Below are 14,465 nucleotides of genomic sequence, written 5' to 3'. Positions count from 1 at the left end.
ACGGAGCGTCTTTGTTTGGTAATAATTCCTGCAGCAGCCAAATCATAATCAACGGTGACAGCCGGGGCCCAGGGAGCTGTCCTCGTGCCTTCGAGTGAGAAGGATTTGGTTCAAGTCGCACTCTGGAGTCTGGAGCCTGTAACCTGGGCTGACACTGTCTGTTCTGGCAGATGGCCAGGAGCATTCCCATGGTCAGCATTAGAAGGAGAGCAAGGGAAGACCTCCCCGTGTCCTGGGCCAACATCGCTCAAACTGCTTATCCGGTTATTATCGCTTTGCCGCTCATCGGGTCTTGCTCGCGAATTGGAAGTTGCCTTTTGTGCATCGCGAAGTGATTACACTTCACAAAAGCACAGGGCTGTCTGTAAAACCCTTTAGAAAGTCCCCAGGTTGTGAAAGGTACTGTATATGCATAAATCCTTTCCTCTCTGTTTTCACCTGCATTCTGGCCTTCAACCTAACCTTTGACCCCTCTACTCTGGGGTAAGGTTCTTTCCTGTCCACCCTATCCACGTCCCTCATCATGCCCGGTGTTTGTGCAGCGTTAGCCAAGTCAGACTTTGGCCTGAGCTGATAATCAGCAGTGTCGCTGGAGAGTGAAGAGGAGTCCTGGCTGATTTCCATTCATCATTCACAGGAAACAAAGCCAAGTTGATGCATTAACGTATGAAAACTGATGTGGACACAAAAAGGTCATTTGATCCGTCAAGACTGACTCACACCTCTGAGTGTTTGCAACATTTCCAACCTTAAAACCTCTTTCACAAATGTTTAGACCACTGTCCTAACACCTTGGAGGTGTTGTAGTGCAGTGGGTAGGGTCCCCCCTCTGAGCCAGAACCTCTGGGTCCGGGTCCTGCTCCAAGATCTGATGGTCAAGGGAGGTGCGTTCAAAACGTGGCCAAACAGGTTGAGTATCAACTAGCAAATCCTTGTGACACGCCAATGGCTGTTGGGAAGAGCGGGAGAGATTCCTGGTTAGCCGTGCAATGGAAAGAAACTTGGAGCCTCGATCCATAGCTCACAGCGACAACATGCATGTTGCCACAGCAACTTGGATTCCTTGAGTGAATGGTTACACACCTCGCTGCCAAATATTGTCGGATAACGTTCCTGTGAATCGCTTTGGGATGATGCACACTTCTAAAGGTGTGCTATCAGTGGAGGTTGGTGTTGCAAACCTTTATAAAACACTGCTTAAACCTCAGCTGGAATGCGGAGGCTTTAGGGCACCACACTTAACACCGCTCTGAATGGAAAAGCTTTTCAAGCTGGAGTCATTCTTGCAGCTCACTTCTCAGGATAATCCCACCCCCTGTACCAGCCACAAGGAATGACGGTGGAGTTAGCGGCAATCTGTACCCAAGCCCACCATGAGCAGCAGCGTTAGCTGAGTGAGCCACAAGGAATCTCCCAATTATGCCCCCATCAGTCAGTCAGGGATTTGCACAAAGAATCCAATGGAGATGACCAGCTGAAAGTGAATGTTGACCGGTGTCAGCCTGACTGATGTTCTGTGATATTATGGGTTGGTTCCCTGGGTGATTTTTAATTTACAGATGCGCGGTGCAAATGTTGACAGAGGCATGGGCAATTATCAGGGAGATTGTGTCAATTTACAATTCTCTCAAGATCCAATAAGGCAGGATGAAATGACAAATGAAAGTCTTCAATCTCCAATTGGTTGCCTGTAAAGATTGGCCCGGATGGGGGAGTAATAAGGAAATATTGCCAGGAGATTGTCCATTGCATTTCAAATGAAATCCAGGAAGAGTTAGAGTCATATGGCTATCAATTTGATGTTACTGGGGAATCGGCAAGTGTGTAAAGAGAGCAAGTCAAACAATCAAAACTGGCTCAAGAACCACTCAAGTGGAGTTTTGTTAATAGCATTTTACGTCAGGTTAAAATTTGGAATTTGTGGAGTCAGCTGATTTAGGTCAAAGCATTTGTAGGTTTCCTGTGACTCTCTGCTGTGTGGCAGCCTGCAGGAGCTCAGTGAGGTGGACTCACAGCTCGATGGCAGCACTGAGGGAGTGCTGCACTGCCAGAGGGCCAGCACTGAGGGAGTGCTGCACTGTCAGAGGGTCAGTACTGAGGGAGTGCCGCACTGTCAGAGGGTCAGTACGAGGGAGTGCTGCACTGTCAGAGGGCCAGTACTGAGGGAGTGCTGCACTGTCAGAGGGTCAGTACTGAGGGAGTACCGCACTGTCAGAGGGTCAGTACTGAGGGAGTGCTGCACTGTCAGAGGGCCAGTACTGAGGGAGTGCTGCACTGTCAGAGGGTCAGTACTGAGGGAGTGCTGCACTGTCAGAGGGCCAGTACTGAGGGAGTGCTGCACTGTCAGAGGGTCAGTACTGAGGGAGTGCCGCACTGTCAGAGGGTCAGTACTGAGGGAGTGCTGCACTGTCAGAGGGCCAGTACTGAGGGAGTGCTGCACTGTCAGAGGGTCAGTACTGAGGGAGTGCCGCACTGTCAGAGGGTCAGTACTGAGGGAGTGCTGCACTGTCAGAGGGTCAGTACTGAGGGAGTGCTGCACTGTCAGAGAGTCAGTACTGAGGGAGTGCCGCACTGTCAGAGGGTCAGTGCTGAGGGAGAGCTGCACTGTCAGCAGGTCAGTACTGAGGGAATGCCGCACTGTCACAGGGTCAGTACTGAGGGAATGCCGCACTGTCAGAGGGTCAGCACTGAGGGAGTGCTGCACTGTCAGTGGGTCAGTACTGAGGGAGTGCTACCCTGTCAGAGGGTCAGTACTGAGGGAATGCCGCACTGTCAGAGGGTCAATACTGAGGGAGTGCCGCACTGTCACAGGGTCAGTACTGAGGGAGTGCTGCACTGTCAGAGGGTCAGTACTGAGGGAATGCCGCACTGCCAGAGGGTCAGTACTGAGGGAATGCCGCACTGTCAGAGGGTCAGTACTGAGGGAGTAGCCGCACTGTCACAGGGTCAGTACTGAGGGAGTGCTGCACTGGTCTGAGGGTCAGTACTGAGGGAATGCCGCACTGTCAGAGGGTCAGTACTGAGGGAGTGCCGCACTGTCAGAGGGTCAGTACTGAGGGAGTGCCGCACTGTCAGAGGGTCAGTACTGAGGGAGTGCTGCACTGTCAGAGGGCCAGTACTGAGGGAGTGCCGCACTGTCAGAGGGTCAGTACTGAGGAGTGCTTGCACTGTCAGCGGGTCAGTACTGAGGGAGTGCTGCACTGTCAGAAGGTCAGTACTGAGGGAGTGCCGCACTGTCAGAGGGTCAGTACTGAGGGAGTGCCGCACTGTCAGAGGGTCAGTACTGAGGGAGTGCTGCACTGTCAGAGGGTCAGTACTGAGGGAGTGCCGCACTGTCAGAGGGTCAGTACTGAGGGAGTGCCGCACTGTCAGAGGGTCAGTACTGAGGGAGTGCTGCACTGTCAGAGGGTCAGTACTGAGGGAGTGCCGCACTGTCAGATGGTCAGTACTGAGGGAGTGCCGCTCTGTCAGAGTGTCAGTACTGAGGGAGAGCTGCACTGTCAGAGGGTCAGTACTGAGGGAGTGCCGCACTGTCAGAGGGTCAGTACTGAGGGAGTGCCGCTCTGTCAGAGTGTCAGTACTGAGGGAGAGCTGCACTGTCAGAGGGTCAGTACTGAGGGAGTGCCGCACTGTCAGAGGGTCAGTACTGAGGGAGTGCCGCACTGTCTGCGGGTCAGTACTGAGGGAGTGTCGCACTGTCAGAGGGTCAGTACTGAGGGAGTGCCGCACTGTCTGCGGGTCAGTACTGAGGGAGTGCTGCACTGTCAGAGAGTCAGTACTGAGGGAGTGCCGCACTGTCAGAGAGTCAGTACTGAGGGAGTGCCGCACTGTCAGAGGGTCAGTACTGAGGGAGTGCCGCACTGTCAGAGGGTCAGTACTGAGGGAGTGCCGCACTGTCAGAGGGTCAGTGCTGAGGGAGTGCCGCACTGTCAGAGTGTCAGTACTGAGGGAGTGCTGCACTGTCAGAGGGTCAGTACTGAGGGAGGGCTGCACTGTCAGAGGGGTCAGTACTGAGGGAGTGCTGCACTGTCAGAGAGTCAGTACTGAGGGAGTGCCGCACTGTCAGAGGGTCAGTACTGAGGGAGTGCCGCACTGTCTGCGGGTCAGTACTGAGGGAGTGCCGCACTGTCAGAGGGTCCGCCTGACGGACTCTAAAACATTAATTTGTTTCTGTTCTTTCTTTCCCAATCCAGGACTTTGATTATCAAATGCAACAATTACCGCCATGCTCGCTGGTGGGGTCAAGAGATCGAAGAGTTCATTCAGAAGCACGCGAATGTGTTTCTCGAAGATCAACGTTTCAAATCCTTCAGTGCCGTGCATGAAAACACGTTGTGCAAATGGTAGCCAATCAGAGAGTGATGTCTGGGAACATATATTGCTCAATTCCTCACTGTGCCGGTTTGTGTGGTGGAGCCGGTTTAGCTCAGTTGGCTGGGCGGCTGGTTTGTGATGCAGAGCGAGGCTAGCACTCCCATACCGGCTGGGGTTATTCATGAAGGCCCTGCCTGTTCAACCTTGCCCCTCGCCTGAGGTGCGGTGATCCTCAGGTGAAATCACCACCAGTCAATTCTCCCCCTCAAAGAGGGAAGCAGCCTGTGGTCATCTGGGACTGTGGTGACTTTACTTCTGTGCATGCACAGCAAGACGCCAGCTTTCGCTTTCCACAGATCGACCAATTTTCCCGCCGACCAATCTATCAGCCTCCCTACCTCCCACTCCTCACCCACCACCCTACTGATTGTCCCACTTGCCCCGTCTCAGTGTGTTCCAGGACTGTCTGGGACTTGATGCAATGTTGTATGAATGAATAGCCTTCATCCCTGCTTCTCTTCATTGGCAGGTACGTCAATGCAAAAGGATATTTTGAAGATTTGGCCAATGCTTTGGACAATGCGAGAGAGGAAATATTCATCACCGATTGGTGGTAGGCACAGCATTACTTTGTCCAGTTGAGATGTGATGTTGGTGTTGAATGTTTGATTCGGTTGAAAATTGTTTCTCCCTCTCACTTTGGGCTCTGTGTCTTCACTGAAGATGAGCTCATTTTGTATCATTTCGGAAGCAACAGAGAATAAAACATCAAACAGGGCTCGAGTGGATTCAACCCCCTCCTGGGGAGGCTACCATTAAACTCCACCTGTTAAGCCAAACTTTCGCTCACTTGTCTTAACATAAAGTATAGTAGAAGGAGGAAGCCATTGGGCCCCTTGACCCTGCTCCGTCCATCAATAAGATCTTCAACTTAAACTTCACTTTCTTGCTTTATGCCCATTTCCATTGACTCGCTTCATTCCCAAAAGTCTATCAAACTGTATTCAACAGCTGACCACTCACAACCCTCTCGAGAATTCCAAAGATTCACTACCCTCTGTCTAAAGGCATTCATCCTCATCTTAGCCTTGACTGGGTGGGATGCCGGAAAGGTGTTTCTCCTTGGGGGAGGGGGGAGGGGTTGGAACCTGGGGACAGGGTTTTAAAAATTAGGGGGGGGGGGTCGCCAATTGAAGACGGGGAAGTTATTTGCATGGCGGATTGCGAGGGTCTGGAGCTTTCTTCCCCAGCGAGTGATGGAGGCTGGTCACTGAACAGTTTCGCGCCGATTTAGAAATATATTCTTGACAAACAGGGGAGTCAAACGGTGGTGCGGTGGGTGGGGGCTGGGGGGGGGGGGGGTGGGGGGGTGGGGGGGGGGGGGGGGGAGCGGGGGGGGGGGGGGGGGGGGGGGCGGAGGGGGGGGGCGGGGGGGGGATGATGTTGGAAGGAACGGGGAGTCAAGGCCACAATCAGATCAACGATGATCTTACTGAATGCGGAACAGTTTTTAGAAACATTCCGCCCAATGTTTCATGTCCAATATGACACTTCATCAGAGCCCTGTGTCTCTCTCCACAGAGTCTCACTGACCGGCTGCGATTTCCTGAGTTTTCTGTTATTTCTCATTACTCTTTTCCCGTTGCTTCTATTTTTCTTCTTCAAGTATTTATCCAAAGAACAATACAGCACAGGAACAGGCCCTTCGGCCCTTCGAGCCTGTACCGGTCATGATACCACCCTTGGCCAAAACCCTCAGCACCTCCTAGTGCCGTAACCCCATCTCCCCATCCTATCCATGTATTTGTTGAGATGCCCCTGTGAAGGATATCACTGTAACTGTATCCGCTACCCTGGTCTCAGTGGGTTGTATCCCTGCCTCTGGCTTTGAGTCCAAGACAGAACTTGGTGGCCAAGGAAGGCTCGTAACGGGGACAAACAGATTTTGTTTGTGAACCTGCAAATCCTCCCAAACACACTGACTGGTAAGAGCGGGAGAGACTCCTGGTCAGCCCCACTTGCTGTGAACGGCACCCGTCAAGCTATAAGCCCCCTGGCGACAGGCTAGCGACCTGTTCCAGGTATTACCAGCTGTGGAAGCAGCCAAAGGTCTGCCTTAGTGCAATTGGAATGGAATCCACCCCACTTTCAGACTGCGCATTCCAAATCTGGTTTAAACGCTGTTATTAAATGTAAATCTCTTAATCTTCCCAGCTCGGCGGAATTGTGAAATCAACTTCGGTGAAGCTGAAGACGTCCTGGGTGGCGCCAGCAAAAGATAATGAGTGTGGCAACAGCCAGATCATCCCAGACAGCCCATCAGTCCACACATGCCCACCCGCAAAATAAACAAAGCCGTTACCCTTACAATCGCCTCCAGTCCCACACCAGTGTGCTTCACTTTGTATCCCCTCTGAAGCAAGCCATTCTGGTGTTGCAAGGACAAGGCCCAATTAAGTTTCGAAAGACAATAAGGGAGTGGAGGTTGATGCTTCCCCACCAGTATTAATCGCATCCAGCGATTAACTAAAACTAAACCACCCAGAGAGTTCGGGAAATGGTTGAAATGAAATGAAAATGAAATGAGATGAAAATCGCTTATTGTCCCGAGTAGGCTTCAATGAAGTTACTGTGAAAAGCCCCTAGTCGCCACATTCCGGCGCCTGTTCGGGGAGGCTGGTACGGGAATTGAACCGTGCTGCTGGCCGGCCTTGGTCTGCTTTCAAAGCCAGCCATTTAGCCCAGTGAGCTAAACCAGCCCCAGTTTTGAGAAAATATTCTTGAGACTGACTGTGTGACCCAAGGAATGTCCCAGGCCTACAGTGGAATGCTGGAGTATGCCAGTGGCTATTCATAATTCTTCTGTTTTCTGACTTGGTGGAGCACAGGTTGAGTCCCGAAATTTTTCTCAAGAGGCCGGTGGTGGAGGGGAATCACTGGAGGCTGGACTACGTGCTCAAGCGCAAAGCCGTGAGTTTTTTTTCATAGAATTTACAGTGCAGAAGGAGGCCATTCGGCCCATCGAGTCTGCACCGGCTCTTGGAAAGAGCACCCTACCCAAGGGCAACACCTCCACCCTATCCCCATAACCCAGTAACCCCACCCAACACTAAGGGCAATTTTGGACACTAAGGGCAATTTATCACGGCCAATCCACCTAACCTGCACATCTTTGGACTGTGGGAGGAAACCGGAGCACCCGGAGGAAACCCACGCAGACACGGGGAGGATGTGCAGACTCCGCACAGACAGTGACCCAAGCCGGAATCGAACCCGGGACCCTGGAACTGTGAAGCAATTGTGCTAACCACTGTGCTACCGTGCTACCCGGAGAGTTCTTCTCTTCCATGTCTGTACATGTACCTCGTAGGACAGGTCCACGGATCTCTGTTGCCTGCTGCCATAGCAACAGTCCACGGGGAGGGGTGAGATTACTGTGTGTCCCTTTCTCCTCCCTGACCCTCGAACCCACATTCCAGGGTCAGGGGAATGTCCATAGCAAAGGGCAGGCTCTTCATGGCCATTTCTCTTGGGCATCAGTCATGTCCATTTAGTCAAGTGGTCATGTTCTGAAGTCCCACTCCAGTGATTTGAACCCATAATTCAGGCTGACATTCTTGGGGGTCGCACTGAAGGAGTGCTGCACTGTCAGCGTAGTTTCCTCAATATGCTGAGCGGTTCCGTGTATACCTTGTGATGTTCAGCATTCGTTGAAGTGAGGCTGGTTTGAATTAATTTTCCTCCGTCCCTCTGCCGGCAGCAACAAGGGGTGAAGATTTTTGTGATTCTCTACAAAGAGGTGGAACTTGCTCTTGGTATCAACAGTGAATACAGCAAGCGGACTCTGCTGCACCTTCACCCCAACATTAAGGTGCGTTGCCATCGATTCGACACGAGCTCGCAATGGGTTTTGTAAACCAAAGACATATAATGTAACAGAGAATTCCTCGAGTCAGAATAGGCCAATCAGCCCAAATGGTCCATGCTGGTGTTTGCACACGACTCCATATCACCCTATCATCAAATCCTTCTTCTACATCTTGTGTTTATCCAGTTTCCCCTTGAATACATCGTTACCACTCACCTCAGCAACTCCATCTGATGGTGAGTCCCACACCCTCACCGTTTTTGTTTTCCCTGAATTCCCTATTGGAATTATTAGTGACCACCTTATGTTTATGACCCTGGTCCTGGTCTCCTTCACATGTGGAAACATCTCGGGCGGGATTCTCCGATCCTGGGGCTAAGTGTCGAAGCCGTCGTAAACGCCGGAGCGTTTTACGGCGGCGTCGCCTGGCCCCTAGGATCAGCGATCCTGCACCGTACGGGGGGCCAGCACGGCACTGGAGCGCCTCACGCAGCTCCAGCTGTCGATCCGGGCGTCAGCACGGGCGTCGCGGGTCCACTCATGCGCCCACGGGTGGCGTGGGTCCGCTCATGCGCGTGGATTGCCGGCCCCGCACAACATGGCGGAACATAGGCCCCCACCGAGATAAGCCCACCCGCCGATCGGTAGGCCCCGATCACGGGCCAGGCCACCGTGGAGGCTCCCCCCCCCCCCCCGGAGTCGGATCCCCCACCCCCCCCCACCAGGCCGCCCCCCGCAGCCAGGACGCCGTGGTCCCGCCGGGTCGGACCACACGAAACGACGCCGGTGGGACACGGTCGAACTCGGCGGGCACTCAGCTCATGCTCGGGGACAATCCCGGGGGCGCCGCGTTGAGCGGCCCCCGGCCTGCGCCACCGCAGAATCAGCGGGCCGGCGTCGCAGGATTCCCCCCCCGACGATTCTCCGATCCGGCGCGGGATCGGAGAATCACACCCCTTCTCTTTCTCCATCCGAACAATCCCTTTCATAATCTTAAAGATTCCACACCTTTGAATTTAATTTCTCTCGTGAAAAGAGTCCCAGCTTGTTCAAACTTTCCTGATGGTAATAAACTCACCATTGTACCTCTTTTATTGACAACTTCCACAGTTCCTCAATATTCTTCTGGTAACATGAGGGGGGTGGGTGGCGGGGCAACACGACATGGCTTGCAAAGAAATGTATCACTCTGTATTCTCATAGAATTTACAGTACAGAAGGAGGCCATTCAGTCCATCGAGTCTGCACAGGCCCTTGGAAAGAGCACCCTCCACCCTATCTCTGTAACGCAGTAACCTCACCCAACCGTCTTTGGACACAAAGGGCAATTTATCATGGCCAATCCACCTAACCTGCACATCTTTGGACTGTGGGAGGAAACCGGAGCACCCGGAGGAAACCCACACAGACACAGGGAGAACGTGCAGACTCCGCACAGACAGTGACCCAAGCCGGGAATCAAACCTGGGACCCTGGAGCTGTGAAGCAACCGTGCTAACCACTATGCGACCATGCCGCCCGTGAAAGCTGTGCCTGAAAGGTTATTGGTCAGAGCGAACGGTACAGTGGCGTTTTATCAAACTGGCCTGCTTTTCACAAAGCACAGTGGCTAGCACTGTTGCTTCACAGCTCCAGGGTCCCAGGTTCGATTCCCAGCTTGGGTCACTGTCTGTGCGGAGTCTGCACGTTCTCCCCGTGCCTGCGTGGGTTTCCTCCGGGTGCTCCGGTTTCCTCCCACAAGTCCCGAGAGATGTGCCTGTTCGGTAAATTGGACATTCTGAATTCTCCCTCTGTGTACCCGAACAGGCGCCGGAGCGTGGCGACGAGGGGATTTCCACAGTGACTTCATTGCAGTGTTAATGTAAGCCTACTTTTTCATTTCATTGTGACAATAAAGATTATTATTATTTTTGAGTGTGACACTTTACTTCCACCTTCAGGACATGGCCTGTCTCTCCAGCCTCTTCCTGCCGCTGCAAAAAGAATAAAAATAACTTCTGGCCACTTCTGCTTCCCCCACTTCCTTTACTCCACTTTTGGCAGCTAAGCTTTCACTAGACCGAGAGACAGAGAGACTGGGGGGCAGATGGAAGAATCATTATGACCCTTCCTCATGTGCCTGTCACCCTTGTCCTTCCCGAAGGTCAAGGTCGCGCACATTGGGGAAGTGTGTTTGACTGCACAATGATTACATTTCAGTATACATTTCAAAACATTGCAAAGTGCAGGTCACCTTCATGTACAGAATATAAAGGAAAGGCCCACTTAGCTCTGCAGTTGCCTCACCTCACAGATTCCCTCCTTAAACATCTCCACCTCTCTACTTCTCTCCCCTCCAGTCAGAGGCTCTTTAAAGCTTCCTTGGCCAAGATGTTAGTCACCTGTCATCATATCTCCTCAGGTGACGCAGTGTCAAATTAAAGTTGGTAATATCGTTCCTGGGAAGCACTTTGGCTTTTTTAAAAAAAAAATGTTTATTAAGAATTTTTTAACAAAATTTTCAACCATACAAACAACCCCCCCCCCCCCCCCCCCCCCCCGTAACAAAAAGAAAAGAAAAGTCGCATAGCAAGACATAAACATGACAAATCAATATGATACAGAACTTTGTACATTGGATTCCTCCCGTACATATCAGTTTTCCGGATCGTTTATGTATTTTCTTGCTTAGATGCCCCCCAGAAAAAAAAAACCTTCCCCCCCCCTCCCTCCCCCCCCCCCAAGAGAGATGTCCCCCCCTCCTCTCTTCCCCCCCCCCCCCCCCCCGGGTTGCTGTTGCTGTCGACCAAACTTCATCTAACAATCTAGGAACGGTTGCCACCGCCCGGAGAACCCCTGCACAGACCCTCTCAGGGCAAACTTTATCCTCTCCAACTTGATGAACCCTGCCATGTCATTTATCCAGGCCTCCACACTGGGGGGCTTCGCATCTTTCCACACTAACAAGATCCTTCGCCGGGCTACCAGGGACGCAAAGGCCAGAATACCGGCCTCTTTCGCCTCCTGCACTCCCGGCTCGTCCGCTACCCCAAATAATGCTAGCCCCCAGCTTGGCTTGACCTGGACTTTCACCACCTTAGATACTGTTCTCGCAACTCCCCTCCAGAACCCATCCAGTGCCGGGCATGACCAAAACATATGGACATGGTTCGCCGGGCTTCCTGAGCACCTCCTACATCTGTCCTCCATCCCAAAGAACCTACTCAGCCTCGCCCCCGTCATATGCGCTCTGTGAACAACCTTAAATTGTATTAGGCTAAGCCTGGCACACGAGGAAGAGGAATTAACCCTACTTAGGGCATCAGCCCACAGACCCTCCTCAATCTCCTCCCCCAGCTCCTCTTCCCTTTTACCCTTCAGCTCCTCTACCAAAGCCTCCCCCTCTTCTTTCATCTCCTGGTATATCGCCGACACCTTGCCCTCTCCGACCCATACGCCCAAAATCACCCTGTGTTGAATCCCCTGTGCCGGGAGCAGCGGGAATTCCCTCACCTGCCGCCTCACAAACGCACTTTGGCTAAGTTAAAGGTGTCAGTTAAATGCGAGTTGTTGTTGAACATCCCCCCTGCCCATTACTTTGGTTTTGTCCGTGCTCCTCACTTGGGGGCAGGGTTTCATGAATGGCGTTGCAGGCAGGTTTGAGTGTTCAGGAATTTTCATCCCACTGAAGAATCATCAGAATTTGCAGATTAACAAAGTCCCAAGTTCCTGAAAGACAGTCCTCTTCCAGACATTCCCATTTATTCTCCACACCGGCCGAGTGAATGGACAGCAGTTTGTTGAACGTGCACCAACCTGTTGCTATGGTTTCCTTCTCTCACAGGTGATGAGGCACCCGGATCACGTCTCCTCCTCTGTGTACCTGTGGGCCCACCATGAGAAGATCGTGGTCATTGACCAATCGGTTGCGTTCGTTGGTGGCATTGACTTGGCCTACGGGAGGTGGGACGATAACGAGCACCGGCTGACCGATGTGGGAAGCGTCTCTCGGAATCTTTCCTCACCGCCCGGCACAACCAACAACCAAACAGTAAGAACAGCACTGATCTGTATCTCCTACACCTGATGAGAATCTCCAACCATGCTGTCCGGGAAAGATCTAGACTCTAGCTTTGGTCAGTGATGTATATGCAAGTGTGTGTGCGTTTATGTCTGGGTGCAGGTGTGAATGTGTGTATGTTTATTGTACCTATGTGTGTGTGAATTTCTGTGTGATGATGTGTGTGTGTGAAGGTGTGTATATGTGAAGCTGTGCATGTGTTTGTATGTGTGTGAGTGCGCGCATGTGAGTTTATGTATGTGTTCTGTTTGGTTTGCCTGTCAGTTATGTGTGTGTCCTGTTTGAGTTTGTGTCTGAGTGTGCGTGTGTGAGTTTGTGTCTGAGTGTGCGTGTGTGAGTTTGTGTCTGAGTGTGTGAGTTTGTGTCTGAGTGTGCGCGTGTGAGTTTGTGTCTGAGTGTGCGTGTGTGAGTTTGTGTCTGAGTGTGCGTGTGTGAGTTTGTGCCTGAGTGTGCGTGTGTGTATGTGACTGTGAATGTGTCTGCGTGAGAATATGAAGGTGTGTGAGAATAATAACAATCTTTATCAGTGCCTTGTGAATGTGGGTGTGTGAGAATGTGAGAATGAGTGTATGTGTGAATGTATGTGTAAATGTGAATGGGTGTGTGTGTGAATTGGTATATGTGTATGTGTGTGTGAGAATGTGTGTGTGACAATGTGTGTGTGAGAATGTGTGTGTGGCAATGTGCATGTGAGAATGTGCATGTGAGAATGTGTGTGTGTGAGAATGCGTGTGTGACAATGTGTGTGTGAGAATGTGTGTGTGTGAGAATGTGTGTGAGAATGTGTGTGTGAGAGTGTGTGTGTGTGAGAGAGAGGATGTGACTGTGTGGAGTCGATGTGTGGATGAAGATCGTTTTCTATGCAGTGTGTACGCTCACATGGGTGCAGAACATAGATATGAGGGAGCTAGCAGAGGTCAGTCTGTCACTGGTGAAATCCTCCTCCACCCCCATTCTGTTTCAGCACCCATCGCAGAAAGAGAGAGGGAAGACAATTGGATTCCAAAGGAAGATATTTACCCAATTCTCTGCTGTCTAACATGTCCACCTTGGCACCAAAATGCCCAGTGTCCACAGGTCCTTCTTCATCACAGTGACATTGGGTCTCGAGGCTTCCCTGATCCCCATTTAATACAGTTAGAAACTCACGGAAACCGTCACTGTCTTCACAGCCATTCATCACTCCCAGTGACCATGACGAAGCCAAGAGAAACAAAGCCACGGTGACACTCGAAAAGAGTGTGGAGGGGGAGGACGAGGTGGATTCATCCAGGATGAAGGGTATCGGAAAGTCTAAAAAGTCTTTCCCAGTCCTGAACCTGGTTAAACAGCTGCAGCGACAGAACCTGGACCACAGTGGCAGCGTGAGTAGTATCGACAGCACAGAAAATGGTAAGTACTTCAGTGAGATCAGGTCGGGTAGAAGCTGCTTGCCTTTTATCTTTAGGCCATTCTTTGGGATGCGACTCGCTGGCAAGACTGGCACTTATTGTCCATCCCTAACTAGCCAAGGGAAGCTGGTGGTGAACTGCCTTCCCTAATTGCGACAGCCCGTGTGGTGTCGTTATAGTCATCAAGATGTTTGGGAAGCTCCAGACCTTTGACCCAGTGGCACTGAAAGAATGGACGAGGTGTGTCCAAGTTCGGATGGCGTGTGACGTGGAAGGGGGTTTTGGAGAGGATTGTGTTTCTGTGCACCTGCTGATCTTGTTCCCTAGCTCCTGGGTTTAGGAGATTCTGATCAGACCCATCAGCATTATGAATTACTGACAGAATGCAGAGTGTTAAACTGCATGACTTACTCCCATCACCTGCACGCCAAATTTAATAACATCAAATGATTGTTGCTGACTAACCAATTCACCGGCTGTTGGTTAATGATTAATGGCTGTGGGATGATCCATTGTTTGGGCAGTAGTGTTTGATGTGCAGAGCAGACTGGGACAGGTTGGGGGCAGGTTGGGGGCGGGCTGGGGGCCGATTTCAGATTGTCCCGGTACACTCACTGTCCTATTACTGCACGACAAGAACTACGTCGGAAACGCCTCAGAATGACCAAAGCAACCATTTTGTGGGCAGCGATGATATTTTATTACTGACCTGCGAAGGGAGGTTGGAATGAACCTTGCCGTTGGCTGTGAGGAACGTCTGTGACATGAGCTTGGAGTGGGAGGGGATGGAAGAGGGGCGTGTGGTGGTGTGCGAGTGTTTCACTTCCTACAC

General features: G+C 51.7%; 1 protein-coding gene across 5 annotated transcripts in view; it reads left to right on the top strand.

The window, feature by feature from the left end:
• Positions 1 to 14,465, top strand: part of LOC140389515 (phospholipase D1-like) — a 241,251-nt gene that overhangs the window by 149,654 nt on the left and 77,132 nt on the right. For all 5 annotated transcript variants that reach the window (XM_072473686.1, XM_072473684.1, XM_072473685.1 and 2 more), the window contains 6 exons: positions 4,194 to 4,343; positions 4,844 to 4,927; positions 7,203 to 7,284; positions 8,075 to 8,185; positions 12,006 to 12,212; positions 13,415 to 13,634. In XM_072473686.1, coding sequence (XP_072329787.1) covers positions 4,194 to 4,343; positions 4,844 to 4,927; positions 7,203 to 7,284; positions 8,075 to 8,185; positions 12,006 to 12,212; positions 13,415 to 13,634 — 854 coding nt within the window. The remainder of the gene's footprint in view (positions 1 to 4,193; positions 4,344 to 4,843; positions 4,928 to 7,202; positions 7,285 to 8,074; positions 8,186 to 12,005; positions 12,213 to 13,414; positions 13,635 to 14,465) is intronic.

The sequence above is a fragment of the Scyliorhinus torazame genome, chromosome 14, assembly GCF_047496885.1.
Source record: "Scyliorhinus torazame isolate Kashiwa2021f chromosome 14, sScyTor2.1, whole genome shotgun sequence".
Classification (NCBI taxonomy): Eukaryota; Metazoa; Chordata; class Chondrichthyes; order Carcharhiniformes; family Scyliorhinidae; genus Scyliorhinus; species Scyliorhinus torazame.
This window is presented reverse-complemented; position numbering and strand designations above follow the sequence as displayed.